The 24,639-nt window shown below is 35.0% G+C and overlaps 4 protein-coding genes across 6 annotated transcripts; 2 read left to right on the forward strand and 2 right to left on the reverse strand.

The window, feature by feature from the left end:
* Window positions 1-209: 209 nt before the first annotated feature.
* On the reverse strand, window positions 210-2,527 carry LOC133699238 (transcription factor bHLH18-like). 3 transcript variants are annotated; one of them, XM_062122428.1, is made up of 5 exons: window positions 2,425-2,527; window positions 2,017-2,067; window positions 1,388-1,897; window positions 905-1,279; window positions 210-796 (listed from the first exon to the last, which is right to left on the reverse strand). In XM_062122428.1, the coding sequence occupies exons 2-5, from the start codon at window positions 2,050-2,052 to the stop codon at window positions 722-724; spliced, it is 996 nt and encodes a 331-aa protein (XP_061978412.1). In that variant the 5' UTR covers window positions 2,053-2,067; window positions 2,425-2,527; the 3' UTR covers window positions 210-721. The 3 variants fall into 3 exon arrangements, with proteins under 3 accessions (XP_061978412.1, XP_061978404.1, XP_061978393.1); XM_062122420.1 differs by having other exon boundaries at window positions 2,351-2,519; XM_062122409.1 differs by having other exon boundaries at window positions 2,017-2,519.
* Window positions 2,528-6,127: 3,600 nt separating this feature from the next.
* On the forward strand, window positions 6,128-8,920 carry LOC133680934 (L-galactose dehydrogenase-like). The gene is made up of 5 exons (XM_062103983.1): window positions 6,128-6,414; window positions 6,534-6,762; window positions 6,911-7,210; window positions 7,871-7,999; window positions 8,431-8,920. Exons 1-5 carry the CDS (start codon window positions 6,230-6,232, stop codon window positions 8,560-8,562), a joined length of 975 nt encoding a protein of 324 aa, XP_061959967.1. The 5' UTR covers window positions 6,128-6,229; the 3' UTR covers window positions 8,563-8,920.
* Window positions 8,921-12,024: 3,104 nt separating this feature from the next.
* LOC133692198 (probable protein S-acyltransferase 23) lies at window positions 12,025-18,359 on the reverse strand. The gene is made up of 13 exons (XM_062113001.1): window positions 17,935-18,359; window positions 17,657-17,797; window positions 17,415-17,527; window positions 17,022-17,101; window positions 16,055-16,218; window positions 14,869-15,007; window positions 14,685-14,784; window positions 14,151-14,208; window positions 13,802-13,879; window positions 13,607-13,705; window positions 13,050-13,128; window positions 12,753-12,901; window positions 12,025-12,438 (listed from the first exon to the last, which is right to left on the reverse strand). Exons 1-13 carry the CDS (start codon window positions 18,166-18,168, stop codon window positions 12,250-12,252), a joined length of 1,623 nt encoding a protein of 540 aa, XP_061968985.1. The 5' UTR covers window positions 18,169-18,359; the 3' UTR covers window positions 12,025-12,249.
* A 1,897-nt stretch (window positions 18,360-20,256) lies between these two features.
* LOC133699670 (soluble inorganic pyrophosphatase 6, chloroplastic-like) lies at window positions 20,257-23,552 on the forward strand. Its single transcript, XM_062123028.1, has 6 exons — window positions 20,257-20,638; window positions 21,191-21,351; window positions 21,545-21,645; window positions 21,760-21,941; window positions 22,510-22,608; window positions 23,172-23,552. Exons 1-6 carry the CDS (start codon window positions 20,384-20,386, stop codon window positions 23,262-23,264), a joined length of 891 nt encoding a protein of 296 aa, XP_061979012.1. The 5' UTR covers window positions 20,257-20,383; the 3' UTR covers window positions 23,265-23,552.
* Window positions 23,553-24,639: the final 1,087 nt, after the last annotated feature.

A 24,639-nucleotide genomic window follows, 5' to 3' on the forward strand; every position in this document is an offset into this window, starting at 1 on the left:
ATTTTCCATGCAATAGGGGCTGATCATCCAATCTGATCATGACTTATAACCCATTTGGCTCCATGATATGTAGCTGCTGAAAATCCATATGGTGATTTCAAGGTACATGAGAAGCGTACCAGCGACACCCATTCAGGCGCGCCATTCCGTAGGTAATCGTGTTTATGGGCGGATAGAGATTTTTTGTAGTAATTATTATTCAATTGGTGTGAACGAAATTGTTACAAATCATTATTAGAACATTACAAAGAGAAAAGAGGACACAGACTGCCTCTTAAAACATTGACCAAACAAACTACAACAACAAAGCATGTTGTCTACACACCTAAAAAACCATCTTCCCTATTCAACCACCTTAGTAGGTAAGAAAGGGACTGAACATGTTCAGTTGAATAATCAACCTCACAGTAAAAAAAAAGGCCTGAACAAGCATGAGATCACTCTTTCGATACAGATGGGTCTTGAACATAGCTTAGGATTTAATAAGCATGCAAAAACTGATTAGAAAAAACCCTCCTGCAAAATGAACATCGCAGCAAATAAGCTTATATGTAAGGATAGAAGGTGGTGGTGCCTTCCAAGCCTTGTCTACTTTTGGAAAGATGGCTTTGAGCTGTGTGTGTGTCTATATATTCTGATTATTTATGGTGTCTTCAAAGTTTCCACCAGCAGCAAAGAAACTAATGGGACCACCGTATGAACTGAAGTCGGAGCTTATTTTTCACATGAAATACTGGAAAGCTGAGCGTAAAGTCTTCACTAGATCCTTCACTGACATGTTGAAGTCTATATCCATCTGCAAAATTTGAATATGTTTTTTTATTAGCATTTGACAAAAGAGAAGACGCATACATAAACATGTTAAACTGGATGTTTAAAAGGAATGGTTGAGGACAGAACTTACCTGTGCAATAATAGTAACATCAAGAGCACAAGTCCCAAATGTAAGGACACTGCTATTGATAACTGATAGGTGGAGTTTCTCAACTTCAGCCACTGTTTTCTCCAAAACTCCTTTGTTTTTCTTGCAGTGAATTCTTATGAGGACATGTTTGTCGCAGAATCTTGCTTCAAGTTCTGGCAATGTCTCATGAATAGGTCCTTTAGACACATCTGATGAAGAGTTTTCACTACCCTCATCAACATAGACATGAGATTTCTTCACAATAACCACTGATTCCATGGTTTTCCTTTTTGTTTGTTCCTCAAGTGTCTTAACTCTCTCTTGCAATTGTTTCAAGTACTTGATAGCATCTCCTAGAACAGAAGCTTTATCCATCTAAAGACAAACATGCTCCCATATATAAGTTACCGCAGACGCCAAGATTGGAAATCATAAAGTTATCAGGAATGGTAAATAAAGGATTATCTAAAATAAATTTGATACCTTTTTTAGTCCAGGAACTACAGCAGATAAAGCTATGAATCGTTGACTGAGCTTCTCCCGCCGCTTCCTTTCTGCTATAATGTGATCTTGACTTTGAGAAAGTCTAGTACCGTTCGCGCTAATCATCTTAGGTCCTTGGGAGGCCTTGAATGCATAGTTTTGGTTCCCAAAGGAATCTTGAGAAACTACCATGTCAGAAGGGAGATTGTTGATGCTCTTAGAACACACTGCCTCCTCTTTAGGCTTCATCAATCCCAATTGATTTGCGTGGTTGGAATTGACAAAGGAAAGAATGTTAGGAGAAAAAGCAGGTTGTGGGTTTGACAAATGATCAGTTCTCAGTTGTTTTGTTGGTCTAACACTATCCATGGAGGTTTTGAGGTTGAAGTTTTGGTGAGAGAAAGAGTGATGTATGTTCTCTCCAAATGCAGCAGCAAATGGTAGTAAGCTGGTATCATCAAGAGAGTTCATGAACCACTGGTGGTTGGTGAAGCTTGAATCCTCCATTCCCTATGGGCCAATATTATTTAAATTTCAGAATCTGAAGAAATTCCTGAATTACTAACAAAAAGCTTCCAAATTCCTATACCTGATAATTAAAGTTCAACAGTCATCACAAGTGCTCTTACCAGTTCACATAAAGCTGTAATTGATGAAGTCTCCATGGAAGAAGCTCCTTTCTGATGATGGGAAGAGAACAGGAGAAAATCAATACTGGTGTGGTGGGGCGGTCACCGAAACAGCTGAATTAATTCGATCTAATGAATTATACACAAATCCAAAACTATGCAAATCAACAAACATAAATCGCACTCACACAGGCAAAAGGAGGAGAGGACAACAGTTTCGAATAAAAATATAAGTGTTAATTACAGCCTGTACTTATAAGATACAATTACTTCAGAACTATGATTATATGAGCATTATAAAACCCTGAAGGCTTTATCAGATAAAGATACATACAGAGACCAAAAAACCAGGAATTGGAACAAATGTACAGTCGCATGAACTGTCAGCCTTCGATAGGAAGTGCTCACCAAGCTTTCTATGTCAAACCTCCACTAAAGCAGGAGAGATCCTGCCCTCTTAACTCAACTTTTATAGCTTGTCCACCTCGTGTGTAATAAGCGATGTGAAAAAGGCCTTGGGGTTTTGATCACTTTAGGCTGTATTAATTTAATAATTCGATGGCTACATCATCGCAAATTGGAATATTTTAACTTAGTGGGTCGTTTTTGCTGACAAACCAATCAGCCTCTATGAAATCATTTTTGTTGTTTTGCAGACTTTATGAGATTGATTACCAACTAGCCGTTGAAATTTTCATTCAGGGTTTGCTAATTAGAAATCATTGATCCAAAAGGAATGTGGCCCTCTTTGATATTATAATAATAGATATATTATTTAAAAAGTATATTAAAATAATATATTTTTTATTTGTTAAAATTTATATGTGATATCAATATCAATCTAAAAATATAAAATAATATTAATTTGAAACAAAAAAATAAAAAAAATAATTTTTTTAAAAAATACTTTTAAAACTGAAAATCAAACAGGCTTCATATTTTAATAAAACCAGATAAGTCGATGTTGATTTTTTAAAAAATTTTAGAACAAAGCCAATATTTTTTTTATTGATCCATACATATAATTTTTTAAATGCAATTAAACATTAATTAATTAGCCTGATTTTTATTTTTAGAGTTATTAAAGAAGTGGACTTCCATTGCATTTAAAATATCAACAGTTTATTATATGGTTTTCAGAAGATGCTTATAAATATGTAGCCATATTAAATTCACGAAAAAAAATGTGTAACTTTAATAAAACCTAGAAAAAAAAAATAGTCTTTGGATATTTACTTACGAAATGATCCAAGTAAGCGACCATGCAAACAGTTAGAAACCCGTGTGAAGGAAACGTGCAAGTATTTGCTTAAAAATGTCATAAATGGTAGGTAGGTTCCGCTTGGAACTTTCCTTTGACTTTTTTATTGATTTATTTTTAAGCCAATAAGACAACGACGCCTGTTGCCATATTGGGCCTGTGAAAAAACGACCCCCAAAGAGGTAGGCTCATGATTACGAGTGAGGACCCCTAACGATGTGCCGTAAAGTACTGAGAGTTTTTGACTGGTGACTGTTTGCTGCACGAAACGCTGTGGGGTTAAAATTTAAATATATATTTTATAAAATATTATTTAAATATATATCTAAATAAAAAATACTTTTAAAAACAATTCCCGTAGAAAAAACAAACAGCTATGGTGTATGAACTTAAAGAATTAATTAAGGGCAACATGGGTTAATGAAATAATAATTAATTAAATGTGGAAAAGCTTGAAATGGATCTGCAAAAATCTCTAATTCCCAGCGGATCAATGGTTGGGTCCAGGCCTTGAAATGCTGGTGGTAGCAAATATTGGCTATGGGGTTTCGATTTCTGCTTGCTCTTGCCAACCTGTGAAAATGATCTGAGAACCTTCACACGGCTTGTACATTGACTATGCGATCTCCTTTGTCCTTTCTTTCTGCGAGGATATATATATTGAAGGAAGTGTGTGTGTGTGTGTGTGTGTGTGTGTGTGTGTGTGTCTATATATATATATAAACAAAACAAAGAAGTAGTCGGTGCTTGCTTGTTTTGAAAAAAGTGTCATTTTTTAAAACTGCCAGCGCCAAATGTGATAGTTGAAACTCAAAACATTAATTTTTTTAAAAATATTTTATTTTATTTTTATTTTGTTATTACTTATGTTAAAAATAATTTTTTAATGAAATATTATTTTTAAATAAAAAATAATTTTAAAAAATAACCTTCGTCATAATCCCAATCACGAATTTAATACAATAAAACATGTTATAATATATTCATCATGACTTTAGTGCATTTCACGAGTATAAAATAACTTATAAATAAATTGATGGTTGCACAAGCATTGTCTAATTTTTTTTTTATTTTGTAGAAAATAAAACATCGAGATTTATTACAAGGGAAAAAAACAAACGCATGTACAAGATTACTGATAAATAAAGTTGTAGTTTGGTTGGTTTAAGTTTGAGATACATTTATGAATGTTATCAATTAAATGTTAATTTAGGATCGATGATGAAAAGAAACGACCACTACCTAATTTTTTATTTAATAATTTTATTTTATTTGGTTAGAAAATAATAAACTACTTCGCCTGCAAAAGGAAGTGCTCAGAATATTCCAAATGGAGAATAATATATCTAGCACCTAAAACTATGCTTAATGAAGCCGTGAACGACGCATCATCGTTCCTCTTCTGCTGCATGCATCGATTCGTGACCCGTGAGAATTCGGGTTAGCATGCAAATTGGCTCCACTTTTTAGTGCTGGTTGGTCCTTATTGTTTCTTGAAGACACGAATTGGTCCTTGGAAATAACAGGTGGGGGCATCAATAGTTGCGAATGCCTTCTCCAAGACTAAGAACATGTTTACGCGGTATGAACCGTGTTATTAAAAAATTTAATTTAATTTTTTTATTAAAATTTAATATGATTTTTATATTTTGAATCGTTTTGATGTACTGATATCAAAAATAATTTTTTAAAAATAAAAAAAATCATTAATATGCATTTCAACATAAAAAATTATTTGAAAAACAACCGCTACCATACCGCGAACCAACTTCTAAAATTGTGTGCTTGGCCCCTGTTTAAATCCATATCTTGGGCTCTGCAGGGCCGCTCTTCTATTGACAGGCCTTTCAAGAGACTGCAGCTCAGGCCCAAAGCATGTAGAAGACAGGTTTGCGTTCAAGCACATTTTGCATTCAATTGGATAAGGCAAATAAAATGGGCCACGATAATGCACAAAGGAAAGCACGGTGTAATCATTATTTTTAATATTAGTAAATTAAAATATTAAAAATTTAAAAATATTTTTTAAATACAAAACAAAACAAAAAAGAGCGGAGGGGACTGGGGAGGTTTCCTGCCGGTTTCTTTGTTCTTGTCATTTTGTCGGCCGCTTTTGTTTTGAATATGTAATATTTTACTGTGTAACGGGGGAAAGGGTTTGCTTTTCTACTCGGATTTGTTCTTCATAAACTAATTCAAGTTATATTTCTAATTTAAATGATTTTATTAACAATATAGTATAAGAATTCATTATTAAATTACCTGATGTATGAATTTTACAATTAAACTACCAAATCAAACAAACTATTAACAAAAATGAGGTCTGCCGATCTATTTTAATATTTTGTTAATGTAGCTCTTTTATTTTTATTTTTTTGAATTGATTAGTTAGTTTTTTTATATATAAAAAATAATTTAGTTTAATACAAATAATATGTAACACTTGAACTAGTAATTTGTAATATTTAAACTAGTAATTTTTAGAAATAAATTTAAAATCTAATCATTTAACATATATTTCTAATTAAATTCTTGTACTTATTATACGTTGCAAACAAAAAAAAAAATTAAATTCAAGGCAAATCTCTTGCTTCCAAATAGAGGGATTTAAGTTTGAGAATTGAATGGAAAGTAAAGGATGAAATTTAACATAAAGATTAGTATTATCAATCAAAATTTTGAATTGAATTTTGAAAGTACCAGTCACTTTTAATTAAGTGTTCTTCGTTTAAAATAATTTTTTTATTTTTTAAAAAATATTTTTAATATTAATATATCAAAATAATTAAAAATTATATTAAAAAAAACATTAATTTAAAAAACAAATCTTTACAACCAAAAAAACGAAATTACTCCTCACCTTCCACACTTCCCTTCTCTCTCACCCTTTTCCAAATTCTCTCTTTTTTCTTATTTCATTTCTCGCTCTCCAAACGTTAACAAATCAATCAGATGGCATCTCCTCCACACCCAAACCTTGAGCTCCGACCCTTAGGAAACACGGGTCTCAAACTTAGCTGCGTCGGTTTTGGAGCTTCCCCCCTTGGCAGTGTCTTCGGCCCTGTCTCTGAACACGACGCCATCTCCTCTGTCCGCGAAGCCTTCGACCTCGGCATCAATTTCTTTGACACTTCTCCGTATGTCTCTGTTTTTTTTTCCTCAACAAACATTCTTCTGATTCTCACCGCTACTCTCTGTTTGCCAGTTTTTCATTATGTTCTTGTTCTCGATAATGATTGATTCTGCCATTTGATAGGTATTATGGAGGGACATTGTCAGAGAAGATGCTTGGTAAGGGACTTAAAGCTCTAGGAGTTCCGAGAAATGAATATATTGTGTCCACAAAGTGTGGGAGGTACGTGGAGGGCTTTGATTTTAGTGCTGAGAGAGTGACTAAGAGTATTGATGAGAGCTTGGCAAGATTGCAGTTGGATTATGTTGATATACTCCAATGCCATGATATTGAATTTGGGTCTCTTGATCAGGTTCTTAATTTTATTTTATTTTTCTATCTGGGTCTGCAATATCCACGTTTTTTTAGCTTTGCGTAGATTTTAAAGTTCACATCTTTTTAGAAAAGCATGAGGATGTGATGGCCAAGAATGACCTGGGCTGGTTTGGTTTCAATGACAGATTGTGAATGAAACAATTCCTGCGTTACAGAAACTAAGGGAAGCAGGGAAGATTCGTTTTATCGGTATAACCGGGCTGCCATTGAGTGTATTTACATATGTTCTTGATCGAGTGCCACCAGGCACTGTTGATGTTATTCTGTCATATTGCCGCTACAGTGTTAATGATTCTACATTGGTGGATTTATTGCCTTACTTGAAGAGCAAAGGTGTAGGTGTAATTAGTGCTTCTCCACTTGCAATGGGGTTACTTACAGAGAATGGTCCTCCAGAGTGGCATCCAGCTTCTGCTGAACTTAAGGTCTGCCCTTTTTCCCCTTAAATAATATATGGTGTTTTCTTTCCATATCATTTGTCCTTTTTATTAAATTACTGCTTAGATCAAAGCAAATGTTGCCTGCAAAGTTGTTTAGCCCCACCTTATCTCAACAAGATTTGTGTTCAGGTTTGTTGAGTATAGTTAACATCCATCCTAGCATGCACAGCACCCACCATCCAGACTCTGGCATGTATACAGTCCTTTTAAGATCACTGATCATATTTTAGAGGGTTGGATTAATCTGCAGGGGCTATTATCAAACTTGGAGCTCTCTTGATAAGATGGAAGAGTGGTACATCATGATAACGAAAATCAAATTTTAAGTTGAAATAAATATCTGTCAAATCATGGTCCTTTTCCACTATGAATTTGTTGAGGATTCCAGCTAGCACCCATGTTTCTTGATGGGATTGAGAACTGTTGCTTTCATTATGGATGTAATCAATCACACTGGTACATGCAAACTTTGATACTCCTATTAGGAATTCTGATCAGACAATCTGAACAGGATATTTAATATGGCTGTCTCATGCATATAATCGTGAAAATCTTGGAGATGCTTGCACTGTCTGCCTAGTTGAAAATGGATTACAGCTTTTTGAAATTTATTTGATTTGTTTATGTATGCTTATTTTCCCTCAGTCTGCATGTCAAGCTGCTGCTGCCTTCTGTAAAGCGAAGGGGAAGAATATTTCAAAGTTAGCAATGCAATACAGTTTGGCAAATAAAGATATATCCTCGGTGCTGGTTGGCATGAACTCTGTTAGACAGGTTCTCTTTCATTATATTGTGCCTTGCTTTCATTATTTTATTTGTTGTGGAAGTGTTAGGCTCAATTTGTTTGTCACAGTATCTGAAAGCTTTTTATCATTGTATTGTTTGATCAATTCCTCTGGCACGGTCCTGTTAGCTCAGATACATAAATATGACCACATCTGCATTTTGTGTGAGGTTTTTGTTTGCACATCATCTGTTTGTAAGTCAGCTATATAGGAGTAAGTCCAGAATTTTGCCATACAGCATCGATTCTAAAAGCTGAAAAAGTAATCTAGAGGAAGATAGCAGCTATTTCGTTGAACTAGTACTCATTTTAACGTGCAATGTATCTGAGTTGTCATTTTTTCCATGGCAATGATGTCAAAAATATACGTACACCATGCACATCATAATTGTGTGAGTGATATACCTTATTTGATGATCAGGTCAAGGAGAATGTTTATGCCGCTACGGAACTTGCTACATTTGGCAAGGATCAGGAAACTTTATCAGAAGTTGAAGCAATTCTGAGCCCTGTGAAGAATCAGACTTGGCCTAGTGGAATCCAAGAGAGCTGATTCTTTGCTGTCCTATGACCACTCCACCTTTGTACTTCGTGCAGTTCAAATTGCCATTAGCAGTTCGCCTAATCCATAGTAGTTGCATTGGAGGGCCCATTCTATTATAATCCCACCCAGCCAGGTAAAGAAAATAATATTTTGAAATGAAAAGAGAGGGTTCGTCATTGTGCTGATGGATCCAAAGTTCAATATATGTAAGACATCCTCGATTATCCCAGGATAGTTACTAAAAGTGTGATTAAATTATTGACATTAAAACTTTGGTCATTTCAAAGTTGTATAAAGTCTGCTAGTCAATCCTTCATTTTCCGCATCTGACATTATAATGCTCAAATTATTTTGTTGCATGATTTAATGTTGTGCCAAACTCAAACCCTTTAATTTGCTATGCAGTGTATTCTTGATTATTTTAAATAAATTTAATAAATCTGCACTCAATCAATTCCTACTAGGATGCATTATTATGATGATTTTTGTTTTCTTTGTTTTTTCCTTCTTAATTATAAATTATGATTCTCTTGATTGCGCATGTTTTATTATCAGATGGTAAGATAACACAGGTAGGGTTGGCCATGTTTAGTAGAATGGCGGCTGTGAAAAATTCATTGTTGCTGTTAAGTCTCTGAAGTCGGTCAGTTATATAGGAAAGATTTCTGCTACCAGGTTTTTCCCCCCTTTTTTAAGTATTCATAGGTTCTACGGAAACCGACCTATAGACACTGAAATTGGAACAATTACTGTGTCTAGAAGCTTTAGCCATATTGCGATTCCTCTAGAACCAGGGTGGCTACAAAAGGAGAGGCTGCTAGGCTGCTGTGGACAAAAAGAGTATAGGAAGATGTCATGCTATAGCCATATGCCGCGTGAAATTGTGGAAGAAATACTGCAAAAATTACCTGTTAAATCACTCTTACGATTCAGGTGTGTTTCAAAATCATGGTGCTTTTAATTACTTGCCCTGCTTTTATTTCTATGCACACCAGCATTGCCATGAAGAACAAAAGGAAGTCGCAGTTTCTGATGGAAATCATATATAATGATGAGAAGCGAAATTCAAAAACTGAATTCATATTACATGATGAGGATGATGGGTTTTTTGTTAAAATAAAATAAAAAAATCGACTTCCCCCTCATGGCAGATGATGTTAACTTCAAAAAATTTAATGTTGTTGATTCATGTAATGGCTTGAGATGTTTAGAAGATTTGCTTAGCTGAACCTTTGTTATTTGGAATCCTATACTGAGAAAGCATGCGGCCCTTCCCTTTCCTTGTATTGCTAAAACTGAAGATCTTTATTCTAGGGCTGTAGGGTTTTTGGTTTGATGTCAGAACTCAGAACTAGTGACTACAAGCTTGTCGATATTGTGCGTCTTCAAGATAATCTTCAGCCTCTGGTAAAAGTCTACGAGCTAAATAGAAACACGTGAAGGGAAATTGGCAGCCCTCCCCATCTATTTGTAAACCGATCTTCCGCTTTCTTGAATGCAGCTCTCCATTGGCTTGGATATCGTAAAAAAGATGATCCATTTGACAATGTAGGCTATGTGAGGGTGGTATTGCTCGATACGGCCAGCAAAGTATTCAGGGAGACGTAATTTCCAGAAGCTGTTGGTTCCAAGTCAGTAGTCATTGTGCATGGAAAATTGGATTAAAGTACAATTCACAATTATCTGCACAAATATGAAAAGGTTCTAGAGTTCAGGGAGAACGGGAAACTTCTCTTACTGCAAATTCGCCGATTGGTTTTGTATGATCTTTCAAACTGTGAAAGAAAACTTGCTATCTGTTTTCCTCAGTCTGTACTGTTTTGGGGAGGGAATTAAGAGACTCTAGCCTTGCTGGATGGTTCTCAAGGGAGCTGTAACTCTTTGCAATATAATATTAACTCAGAAGAGGCCACTTCTCAACAACCGAAGAAGGAGAGAGTGATCCAATTGAACCGAACATATCTGAAGAAAACACATGTAAAAACACACAGATACATGGTTACACAAACATATCTTTTAAGAGATCCAGAAGACTTGGCAGAGAATAGCCATCTGAAGAAAACTAGGTTTTCTACTAAAAGGCTGAAGCTAGAGGGAGAGTCGGAGAAGATGGAGAGGTTAACGTTAATGTTTGACGAGGTTAATATTTGGATTTTGGAGTCAAGATTTTGGCTCCAATATCCATCCCTTAATCCCTATTAGTTGGGTTGATTTCAATTTTAAAACCAAATCTAGAGGTTGGATTTAGAGAGCTTAGAGGCCATTCTTAACACACACACACACACAGTTTTTATCTTCTTCATAAGAAATTAAGAGAGCAGCCATTATCATGTGTCAGCTCACCCGTATTAAAAAATAATGCTATGTGCCCTGAAATATCTGTTTCGAATCAGTTAGCATATCAATTGAGATCACGTCCATTGATCTTTAATGATATTTTCATGCATTAAATGGAATTTAATAAGTTCCACGAAGTGTTCATCTTAAAATTTGAATATAAAAGGTTAAGAAATTGAGTAAATCTCACTAACCAGTAGACCGATCCCTTGAATTTATGTTTGATACTCAGTTATAGGGATATTTACTGAAGAAAATTGGAGGAGGCCTAAAAGGAAAGAAAAAACAACATTTACAACGTTCATTAAAGGAAAAAAAAATAAAGTTTTAATATTTCATATGAAAAAATGTTGTTTACTAATTGATATCACATGGATTAAATTAGGTTGATATAACAAATCTCCTAATTTTGACTAAACTAATTGCAACATTGATTACTTTATAAAACCAAGCCAAGATCCTAGGTCATCCAGGTCCTGGTTCAATTTCAGGCTCGACTGGGTTTTACAACAATGGTTTAGGGAGAATGGAAAACTTTTCTTGCTTTTCTATATTTCATCTATGCTGGTTGGCATGAACTCTATTAGACAGATGCAATTCTGTTTCATTTTCTTCCCTTGATTTCACACTTTACTTGGCTTGTCGCTCTTTTTCGAAAGCTTTACCGTTGCATGTTGTTCAACTAATGCTGCTGGGAAGGTTCCAGAGATTCATTTGACTCTGGACACGCACTATTATTTGTAATATCATCTGTCTGCGAGTTAGCTATAGCATAAATGCACAGCCAAGACCTCCATTAAGCCAATTAGTCCATTGAGAGAGAGAAATATACGCAAAATCCATTGAAATAGATAGTTACTTATAATAGAGAGAGCGGAAGCCATGGCTAGAGAGGAGAAAAGGCCTGCTTCCAGTAACTTACCACTCCTATGTTCAGGGAATTTTATTTCGAGGTTGAAGTAATTCGGAGACAAATGAGGAATCAACTTCGCCAAGCCTGTTAAGATGGACCAGGTTCATTAAACTAAGACAGTTCGATTTGTTAGTGCAGTAGACTCTCAGTGTTTGGATTGGGGAATAACCTAGTATCAAGAACTCCTAAATAAGTCGATGACATTAACATGACAAAAAGGATAAAAAAGAAGAAGGGCAGTATTTCATTTCTTATCTAATTCATGGCATTGAATGTACATTCTTTCATCTCTATCACCAAATTTATATAACATGAATGGCAGCAAAAGCTGGACAAGGATCTTGGCATCTGCAATGATAGTTTAACCAAGTATCATCGGAAACTAAGATACTTGCAAAACACTTAATCAGCCTCAACTGGCCCTGCTGCGTATCTTTACATTACATCTAACTGGCAACCTGCTGCAATGGTGGCCAAGCAATCTCATTATCATCTGTGTAACCCTGAACAAGGAAATCTGCACAGTTCTTTCGGCACCCATGGTTATAGGGGTTTCGGAAACGCCCATCTGGACCACGAAGATATCCATAACGAATAGCATTCGCAAGTTCATTGGTTGTGATATTCCGAGCTATCTGTAATATCCATGAAAAGTCTCCATTACACTTGAAACTTCAACCCAAAACTAGTTTCCAATAATGCATGAGCAATAATCAATTCATCTTCTCCCACCCCAAAAACACGAAACACGACAAGGAAAAAGAAGAAAAATTGAAAAAGTCTTATCCCAAACTAATTGTAGTATCCATAATGGTTTAATTATCATGTCTGCCAAAACTTTGAGCAACAGTGGCAATTGAAGAATGCGACTGACATGTCTTCAGCCCATGGCAAAAGCACTAATAGGCGAAGACAAACTTTGCTAGCAAACAGGGTTTTAGTCCATTACCTGAGATGCCTGAGCTGTTGTTAAAGTAGTGGCAGCAATAAAAACAATCACGTCCAAAAACAAAAATGCAACAACACCAGGATGCTGAACCACCACATAACGAATCCAACTTTCTTCATTATGCAATGACTGTGCAGCTGTCCAAATCCCTGTCATGACACAGAAATGGCAGTCATAAACTCCGCAATGAAATAACAGATATGGAATAGCAAAATAAAAGAATCCAAGAAATTGGAGATTAGTTGCCTTTCACCCAACAGGAAAGAATTAAAAGTAAATTTTTAGCAACCCACGCACTTTGAACTGCGATGATGCCAGCAAGAAACGATGATGAAGTTGCCAAGCATATAAAGATGAAAAAGTCTCGTTTGTTCCTCTGCAAGATACATGATGAAGACAACTGATGAGGTAATGAAGAGACAAAAGGAAATTATACTTCAGTGCAAAGCCATGCAAAGCATCTTACTTGCTGATTAGCCAAAAATGTACAGAATGGAGAGATAACATTGAAGGGCTCTTCTAATAACTACTAGAAGAGATCCTAATGATTGAAAATGGGCATACACCCAGAGAACAAAAGCTCATAGACTTTCTTGTCATCTTTGGAATGTAGAATAGTGATGTCACAAAATATTGTATGATGAATTAGTGACATCAATTGTGGTATTTCCAAAGGCTGTATTAAGATAAGCGAAGGGACATCAAGTGGCCTTATTTGTTATAGATATCCAAGCAAATGACATCATACAGAGAAACCAAATATTTCAATCAGAGATTCCAATAAAAGGCATCTCATGAATCCACATTATATGCCATAATTACCAGGACTGATACAGTAAAGCTCAATTTCTCACCTTGCCAACACAATTAGATATCCATGGGCAATGATGGTCAAACTGCTCTATGCAGTGTTTGCACGTAGGGCAGTGCTTACTGCGAACAGGTCTTATTATCTGAAAAGTTAATTGAAAAAATACTTCTTTAGTTGAGATAGCATTTCAACCCTCTTAAACATAAAAATTAGAAAATTAAAGGTCCAACTACTTGACCTTGCATGTAGGGCAAAGCTGAGACCAATTCCCTGTCCATACTGAGGAGTTGTTCAAATCAATATTCAACAAGGGATCCTGCAAAACATCAGATAATGATCAACAAAAAGAGAGTGAAAAAATGATAGAAATGAACCTAGCCATGAACTTGGACAGCTTTGACCATAATCTTGTAACCATTGACCGACTGGTAACAAAAGCCAGCCCACCAAAAGAGGAATACAGCACAGCAGAGCAATCAAGTTTTTGCCTAGCTAACAGTTACCATAAACTAGCAATAGACCTTCAGTAGACAAAACACTTTACTAAACGAGCAATGACAAAAAATCTAAACAGAGATACTGCATACCTCTGAATCAGTATCTTTATTCAAATCTCCAAGTCTTTTGATGAAACCCGGGTCTTTACTGCAGAGAAAGAACATGAAAAAAGTAATTCCTGGAATAAAAATTTTGAGGAAGTGAAAGGGTAGCTGCGTACATTCTACGATAAGTGTTTGCAAGTTGTAAAACCACAAATTTAAACAAGCAGATTCCAGTGTAACTGCAATTTAGCTTTTAAACAGGATAGTTAAATAGACAGTCTGCAGCAAACTTCAGGTTAATGCTTCAGCAAAGGATGCCAGGCATAAGGGTTAATTGCACAGAACGTATTTTGTTAATAACATCTTGTGATCACAAAGATTTGATCAGCAGAATGTGAAAGATGTGGAGGATCTTGGAAAGCAAAATATGCATGCTGACTGTGTTGGGAAGGAAACCAAGTTCAAGGTATCAGCGGCAAAAGTCAAAGCCAACTAAATTTTTATGGCTCTACAAAATCCACAAAAGAAACAAATATTCCAAGCAAAACCCAACCAGTATCAGTAGCAGAGAAATATTACCTACTGCACCTGTAGAACATAATAATCGAAACAAAAGCTAGAGAAAGAGCAGTCCATCCCCAAAGTCCAACAACAGCAGTTACCTTTGGAAGGTTTGAAGCTACCATGCAAGTGAGGTGAATCATGATTAGAACAGAATTTATGCCCATCGCGACATAAAATTGAAGTACAACAACTCACTTACCTGCAATAACTGAGTTGATGAAGAGGACCATGAGAATGAGTATAATGGACAGTAAGATAGGAGCAAAACCAACATCTCCCATCTTCCCGCTACGAATTTTGTCTTTCCAGTGGTTGCTTTGCGCCCGCTGTGCATTTGACTGAATAAAATCAAGGGAAAATATATGAAAACTTTCCCATTATTTTTTAAGATCTAGATGCTCTAAAGACACAATCTTTCAGAACATGGTGAAACTAAATCTCAGACAGCAGTTGATTAACACTGAATTTAAGACAAAGAGGAAGAAAGTTTTTTAAATGTACCAATTCAATAGCTACAGCAAATGACATTCTATTAATAATCATTTTCAAGACATCTGTGCAGATATAAAGTCACCCATTTGAGCCAAAAAGATTCTATCTTTCATGAAAAAAATTGTATTACTCAGATTGGTGGTGGATTCTTCCATCTTTGCTTGCCTTTTCTTCAAAGAATTATAGCCCCACCACAAAATGTCAACACACAATATACATGACATGATCTCACCTGATGAAAAAAAATAATGTATGGTTTGTATAGGTCCATCCTAATACAGTAATTAGACCAAAGACAGTAATGCACAAGACACTTCAAAAGGTGTCCGGCACTTCCTCTCAAACAGAATAAAATAAAGAAAGGACATCAAAGAAGGTGGTGCAATGATTCAAACTACTAGATGACTCCTCCAGTATAATGCAACACAGCACAAAATTTTCAACTGCAAGATACATTGTTCAGTAACATGGTTAAGTTAATATTTAAGAGGGTTAAGACTCATAACAACTAAGTGCAAGCAAATTCCAGCAACTCATCCCAATTTCACCACGATCAATCATAGCAATTTATTCCCAATATCCACTATAACAAAATGTTCTGCATATTTTGTTCAGTAACATGCAAAAGTTGACATTTAGGAGGGTTAAGACTTATGAGAACCAAGTGCAAGCAAATCCCAAAAACTTCCAACTTTCACCATAGAAAATCACAGCATGTTATCTCATAAAGTTCACCAAAAAAAAAAACTTTCATAGATGGCTGAATCAGACCATTTTCCCCAATAGGACACCAACAGGTCTCACATCCCTATAGATGCTCACAATGGCAGCTATTGGTTTAAAGTTATCTGCATGTCATTCTACCGATGGTAACATCGATATAAAGTACGTACGAGGAAAAGGGCGACATGCCGATGACCTTTATCAGATGCAATCTGGGCAGGAGTAAATCCAGCTTTATCTTTCACAGCAAGTTCCTGCTTTGTGCCAGCATGTACAAGAATAGTGCATGCCTCTATATTTCCTCTTAATGCAGCCCAGTGTAAAGGGGTACAACCTGATACAATTGGACATTCAACGTCAGCACGGTTCTATAGATGTATAGTAAAATGGTTGATTATTGTCAAGAGTAATAAAATTGAAAATGCCAAAATGGGATACAATTCTAAGGAATTTAACGTAAGTTAATAATCTTCATGAATATGTGTTATAGTTTTTAATCGCCAAGAAAAAAAAGGTCATATACCATTAAATCTTAAAATATGAATATACCAAGAACCATAAAGCTAACAATAAAGTTTGAGTGCAATAACAGTTCCAGAACTCCAGCAACTGCATGTGACAAAATTATGTCGTTCAACTTAGCTCCACTCCCCCTCCTCTACAAAACTTTGACAACAATTGTGAGGAATCATTGCAGCTATCCTCAGCCTATGAGTATATCAGAATAGAAATGTGTTTGTCTATATTAATCCTGCAAAACTCATCTCCAGATATATTTATTAAAAGGATCCACATCTTGGTTTATCATTTAGAGAACATGTATGATTAGCATATTGAATGATGAGTACGTAATTGCTTCCTGTTTTCCTTCTCAGGAACATGCTCCTGCTGACTTGAAAAACATGTTCATCATTTCATTTTTTTGATGTCCCTAAGTATTTCTTTCCACTGGAATATATACTTGAGCAAATAATATTTGTTAAATTCACAAAATTGTCCTAGAAGGAAATAACAAGAAATTTGAGAGAGCAAGCATATGACAACTGAGTAAAATAGTGATCATCACAGCCAATACTAGGTGAATTCCAAAGGAGATGAAGAATTACAAGATAGGATTCTAGTGTGTTCTGACAATACCTTCTCGATCTTGTCTCCCTTGGTATGCGTCTCGAAATAGAAGTAGTCTAATTGTATCTGCATAACCCTTATAAGCAGCCCTGGTTAATTATAACACAAAAATTAGTTTTCCACTAGCTCACACATTTTCAATAGAAATATACTCCACATGACACCATTAACTCTGAGTTGCTAAGTCAGGAAATACCATTAAAACTTATTATCTCTTTGACACTAAAAATACCGTTTGCAAAACTAGAATTTCAGTTACAAACAGATCTCGTCTTATCTGTTTGCATACACACGCACACACAAACCAATTCAACTAGCACTATATCATTGGCATGCATCACCAGAACAAAAAGCTGTAGGTTTTAAATATAAACTCCCCACACTTGTGTCCTTAAAACATACCAATGAAGAGGGCTCCTCCCTTCATTATCAACTGCATCGAAATCAGCACGATATTTTGCTCCAATGTGATTCAAAAAGCCTGTTTGTCCGTACTGAGCAGCTACATGAACTGCCTACAGCACAAAGTGGCATACATTAAAACAATACAAAAAAAATCAGAATACTGCCTGAAATCAGTCACAAAAATATCAGCCGAACAGGTTACAAAAACAGGATAATAACAAAATGCAAAACATTTTTACCCGATACCCATTAACATCAGCTGCTTCCACTCGTCCTCCATTCTGCAAAAGCACATCTGCCACCGCAATTGAACCTCTAACTGCCGCCCAATGCAGTGCTGTTTGCCCCACATTATCATTTTGATTTACATCTCCCCCGTGCTTCAAAAACAAACAAATGAGATTGCCAAAAATAATAATAGTAAACACACCAATCAAATGCAATTATACACTGAACACATACTCACTAATTACATCAATTTAAATAAAAAAAAATGAAAACTTTACTCTTGCAATACCTCAATTATGTATTGGGCAACGTCGGGGAAATTGTTAAGAGAGGCCCATTGAAGAGCGTAATAACCATTACCGTCAGGGGTAGAGAGAGAAGCTTTATCTTCTTCGACAAATTTGCGTAATTTATCGAGATCACCGTAAGCAGAAGCAGAGAAAACATCGATCACGTTGACCGCGACGCCGTTTGGGATTTGTTTGGATTCTGATGAAACTATCTCGATCTCTGAAGATGCCATTGGAGAATATCAGAGCTTTAGGGTTTAGTTTTGGATTTGATAAATAAATTAGGGTTTCTAGATTGGGGATTTAGGGTTTATGGTTCCCGATTTGAACTCGGAAATGACAGCATTGCATAGTTGCTCGTGTTCAGGGGATGATAATTAGGTTTACCTAGGTTTTTAACGCGCCAAATATTCGACCCAGTGATGGAAAATGTTGTGTTTATTAAATGACTAGGTTGTTCTGTTCTTGGTCGTCCGATCAAAAATCCGACGGTTTGTAATTAAGGTGTGTCCTTGAGCAGATTTTAGAATTTTGAATTATTAATTAATGTTGTTTACTTTGAAATATATAATATTGTATGTAGAATAAATTCAAGAGTGTGGATTAGTGTAGAAGATTTGCACCCTTTTTTCAGCTTACAGCGCCTAAAAATATTGTTAAATTATATTGCATCTACTTGAGGGTGAGTTTTTAAGAGTGTTTAAAAAGTAATTTAATTGAAATAAAAAGTAATTTAATAATATAAAAATATTGTTAAATTGTTTTGAATACGAGGGTGAGTTTTTAAGATTGTTTGAAAAAATAATTTAATTTTTATTGATATAAAAACTAATTTAATAATATAAAAATATATACATATCATTTTAAGTTTATTAGGTAATTTTGAGTAGTGTTATTAGTAGGTGGTAAAAGGTAAGAGTTTGTGACCAAAAGGTTTGTCCCATGTGTGGTCTTAAGTTCAAGTTATGTGGTTGCTAATATAATGGTCACTAGAGGTTTATATGGTCGTTAATTTCAAGGCTAGTAAAATTAATCGAGGTGCATACAAACTGACATAGACATCCATGTTAATAAAAAAAAAATTCATTTACAAAAATCTTACATAACTTTCAAAGTAAAACTTGATCAATCATCGGTAGTTGATAAAAAAATTAAATAATAATAAAATAATAATGGTGTATTGATCTAGCTAGAAAACGCATGATTTTTAGGATTTGTTTGAAAATATAATTATTGTTATTTTTTAAAGTAGTTTTTACTTGAAAGTATATTAAAATAATGTTTTATTTTATTTTAAAAAAATTATTCTTGATATCTACGTATCAAAATAATTTTAAAAAATAAAAAATTAATTATAAAAATTAAATTTTAAAAAAAGACAATTTTAACTATATTTCCAAATAATATTTTAAAGGATACTAGTAATGGTTTTGAGAAGAAAACGAGTGCAATTGAAAGGGATTTGTCTTCTTGTCTCTTAATAATTATTATCTTCTATTATTTGAGACTTTTACTGTGTAGACAAATACTAAATTTTAGTTTTTTAGTCGTGAAAATCAACGAGATGTGTCCTTTTGTCTCCCCTGGTTTCCTTTACCTATCACATATATATTCTTTTTTATATATATTATGTTTGATATAAGATTAAAAATTTATTAAAAAAAGAATATTTTAAAAAAATTAAAATTAGTTTGGATTGTGATTGAATGCTAATTCCTTCTTGATCATTTTTTTTTTAAGGGGAGGGTGGTGGAGGGGTTAAGAAGACTTGATAAGTGTTTGTTTTTATGAAAAAATCTGATTTTTTTAAAATTATTTTTATTTATTTTTTAATTGTTTAGATGTATTGATTTTAAAAATAAATTAATATTATTTTAATATATTTTAAAATAAAAAATATTTAAAAAACAACAATTAATATAATTCAGCTGCTTTCATTTTTCATGTTTTTTAATACACATTTAGTAAATGAATCTCGCCATTGCAAATAATTTTTATATGAAAATCAAATATATCTTTAATAATATATCATCCTTCAGCTATTTCCTCGCATCTTCAACACTTCATAATTTATATTTTAATATTCAACTCATTAATATACATATACATATATATATATACATACATATATATATATATATACATATATATATGAAATAAGGAAAAAAATCAAGTTACAAACAAAATTAATAATATAGAGATTAATTAATTATTTTCAAAATTAGAGAAATTATTTAACTCATTTTATAAAACTAGGGACTGATTGATAATTTACTCAAGAGTGAAAGACAGCCAATCAATATCAAGGTTAAACAACTTGTTCTCAATCTGTGGCTCAAAAACTTGAAAAATCGCCACCTTTTAAGCGAGAGCCCTGAAGCCACAAGAAGTACTCTCTCAGTGAATTTAACCAAGAAAAGGGTGGTATCAGCGAATCTAGCAGCAGAAATGGCGACTGCAAGAATGATGTCAGCTGCAAGCAACACATCAGCATCCTGTTTGCCCCATAAAAGACCATTCTTCAGTTTAAGTCAAAAAGTTCCCAACTTTAACAGCCTCTGCTTCAACAACACCACCAAAAGAGTTTCAAAGAGGTTGTTTTCTTGCAAGTCTATTTACAACCCTGATGTTCGAATCAAGGAAGAAGGCCAGCCTGAGACCCTTGATTACCGAGTCTACTTCCTTGACAGTTCTGACAAAAAGGTTATAACTTTCACTCTCTATCTATTAAAAAGCTTCTCTTTTTTATGCAATCTGTTTTGTTTGGTGATAAAATGAGAGGAATGAAAGTAATTTGCTAAACCCAGAAGAAAATTATTTGGAAAACTAATTCCTGTCTCGAATGATATTGATTTCAGTGTATATCCGTGCTTAAATTTATGTTTGTTTCGGAAAATAAGAATACATTGTTTTCGATAGTTGAGTTTTTCTTGCGAGGATTAATGTTAGATTCTGGTGTTTCTATGTTTTAATTTTGAGGTCTCGATGTTTATTTTAGTTCTGGCTATCTGAATTTGAAACTTGAAATGAAAGGTTTTTATAGTGAAGATAAGATTATGTATATCCCATTTTGCATTGCAGGCGACTTTGTCTTCCACATGCCTGAAACCAGTCGTCTGTTAGTTCTTTAAGAAAACTGACATGCTGCTCCCTTAGAGACCACCTATGATTCGGATTTTCTTCAACAATTTAGAACAGCATTCTTCTGGTTTTGTATCTGCTTACTGGTAATGTAAGTGTTGTTTGCTATTACAGGTTTCGCCCTGGCATGGCATACCACTGCACTTGGGAGACGGGGCTTTCAACTATGTTGTTGAAATTCCAAAAGAATCAAGTGCAAAGATGGAGGTTGCTACCGATGAGCAATTCACTCCCATTAAGCAAGATACTAAAAAGGGGAAACTAAGATACTATCCGTAAGATTTGCTAGTTTCTTCCTTTATGATTCATTCATTGGTTTTTTTTGAGATATTTGATTTTTTTTTCTCGGCATTTGCACTTTTAGTGTTAGCCCATTGTAGTTAAACATTCAGTTCCATTTCCCCTTCTTATATCATCACCTGAGTATGTTGCATTGGATTTTAACTCGTTTCTCTGCCTTATTTTCAGCTACAATATAAACTGGAACTATGGATTGCTTCCACAAACATGGGAAGACCCATCTCTTGCAAACGCTGAAGTTGAAGGAGCATTCGGAGATAATGATCCTGGTATTTATCAACATATATTCTATATTGATACTTGCCTTTCTTGTGGATTCTAGCATTTGTTTGTTCCAGTTAAGTAGCATTTCACTTCTGTAAAATGGTTGTCTCTGTTTGTAGTTGATGTCGTTGAGATTGGTGAAAGACGGGGAAAAATTGGTGAAATTCTTAAGATCAAGCCCTTGGCTGCCTTGGCCATGATTGATGAAGGGGAACTTGACTGGAAAATTGTTGCAATCTCTTTGGATGATCCACGAGCATCTCTTGTAAATGATATTGATGATGTAGAGAAACATTTCCCTGTAAGTCCTCTTCTATCACCAAGCAGCCAAACAATACTGCACCGCAATCACTTGAAAATTCCATTATATGTTCTTTTACCAGCTAATCAGATATCTGCTATTAAATAGTTAGATTGTGTTCACAAAAGATAAGGGTGTATTTGTGCCTTCTCTTAATCTGCTTAAAGGGATGTAAATGATTAAACAGTTGTAAGCATAATGTGCTAATCTATTGTAATAAGCGCACAAATGTGTGAAAAATCTGGAATGCTAAGTTAGGGATGTGGAATCGCCAAAGATGTCAGTTATGTATCACATCCAATTTCGCTGGCATTGTATTAGACGATTACTGGTGTGGATTTTGAAAAGGCTAGGGTGTGATGAAAGTGCTTTTTGTTAGTATTTCTTCATGGACTTTGAATTAAGTGAAAAACGTTGTCCTAAAACAAGCAAGGACATTGATTAAATCTGGAAATTATGCTAATACCAACAAGCAAATAGCAGAATCATTTGTATTTTTAATTTGGAAATGAAAGAATGTAATATAAATAGGAATACATAAACTAAGTATCTGGTGGTTTATTTTCAGGGCACTCTCACTGCAATCAGGGATTGGTTCAGAGACTATAAGATCCCTGATGGGAAACCTGCCAACAAGTTTGGTCTTGGCAACAAGGCAGCAAACAAGGTATTTTATTAATTTGTTAGAAAAAAAGGTGATTTATTTAATATAATCTTTACATGTATGTTACAGCTTTGTGGGGTGTTGATTTCGCCTCATTTTCTTTTACTTTTTTTCCCTGTTGTGAATTTTGGGTTTGGCTAACCATGCTGTAAAAGGTTTTTATGCAGAAAAAAGATTGCATTATTTAGATATACAACTATCTACAACATCATTTCATTTTGAACGCTTTTGACCTCCTAAGGTGATAAATGAATTGAATGCCATAATTCTTCAACAATGTACAGATATCAATTTTACCGTTAATGGCGGTTACTTTAGTGAGGGCCTTTATGTCATGTGGCAGAACACCATGGACAGCGTTGTCATTGATGGATAATTGAATAAATTGATAGCCATCCTTGTTCTGTTCTGATCCTCTGATAGCCAGTTCCAATTTGGTATAATAATATAGAACAGCATGCCTTAGCTTTATCCTCTTCTTTTTTTTTATGTATGTTTATTGCTACTTGTTCTATTCTATAATCTTCCGTGTCTTCTGTGATTTATGGTTTCCGTGTGATGGATAGGACTATGCTCTCAAGGTCATCATGGAGACCAATGAATCTTGGGCTAAACTCGTCAAGAGATCTGTCCCTGCTGGAGAGCTCTCTCTTGTATAAAAGCCACTGGTAGACTAGAGTCGGAGCCGAAAGTATTATTATTGAGATGGAGCTGAAAGTCGTATTGTTTTTGGCTTTACTTGCCAGGATTTTACCTTCTGGCAAGCAAGCCCCGCGTTGTCTTGCACATTGACGATATCAATGACATTTTTTCCTCGGTAATGAGTTTGAATAAGCCGTTGTTCCTGTGTTTCTTTGTGAGATTCAGAATACATTTCTGCTACTTGTGAATGGGTGGTGTAAGAAGCCAAGGCTTTATAATGAAGTAAGAACTTCACATTCCTGTTATCATGGTCAGTATCACTGTCACATAGGATGGTGGTTGGCATATAATCCTCACTTCATCACCCTTCATTTTCGAAATACCAAGCACTAAACATAACCTTTCCTGCACCAAATAATTAGATGTTTTCCTTTAATATTATAGAGGTGAGTTGATGGTATGCATCTTGAAAAGTCCCGTCGCCTCCAACAATACATAGGATGGGCTAAGCTGGGGATTGGCCATTTAACTGTATAAGCTATTATAAGCGTCCATCCACTGTCTGGCAGTTGGAATATGTAACCATTAGGGCAGAATAAGACTTTCAACGCGTGCGGGATCTAAGGAACTGGATTCATTAAGCCTCCATGTACAATAAACAACGTTGAAGAACTATTATACTAACAACTGATTGATCATTGATGGTAAGATGGTAACCTTGGATGTGCTTGGTTGTTGAGTTCTGGTGTAATTTATCCAGAATTGATTAAAACCCAACATTTAATCAAAGCAACAAGTCCCTTCTGATTCTCCCATTTGATCAAAGAAAAATCCATCCAAAGCCAGTGCAAACAGCTATATATACAAGCAGTTTTCATCACATGATCCATGGCATTACATGTACAAATACTGGATCATTTTGCCTTACAACCACCCCTAACCAGACTTTTTACACTAGTTGAAAATAAAGAAGAAAATGGAAGGACCGCAAAACCATAAAGCCATCCTAGCACCAGAAGCTGTGTTCAAGCGCTTCTTCAAACCTCATTACCTTGTCAGAATCATTAGCGGGCGAGGAAGGACCAGCCATGAAGGATCTTTGCCCTGAGATTTTCCTTTGAAGATTGGTTTGTCTTGCCTAACCCATGTCATAACAGAGAACTTAGCCCCAGAGAAATAAGTAGGTGATGGTGTTGAAGATAGAGGAGATGGTGGAGACGAAGATTTGTTATGGTACAGAAGTAGGAGCATCGAAGCTGTAGGAGCCATGGCAAATATAGACAGGAAATAGTGAAAGGCTCTATATATATATAGCGAATAGCGCGAGGTAGGTTTGCCTAAAACAGGCAAACGAAAACTGTGGGCCTTAAAAATGAAAACAATGAACCAAAA

The sequence above is a fragment of the Populus nigra genome, chromosome 1 (genome assembly GCF_951802175.1).
Source record: "Populus nigra chromosome 1, ddPopNigr1.1, whole genome shotgun sequence".
Taxonomy (NCBI): domain Eukaryota; kingdom Viridiplantae; phylum Streptophyta; class Magnoliopsida; order Malpighiales; family Salicaceae; genus Populus; species Populus nigra.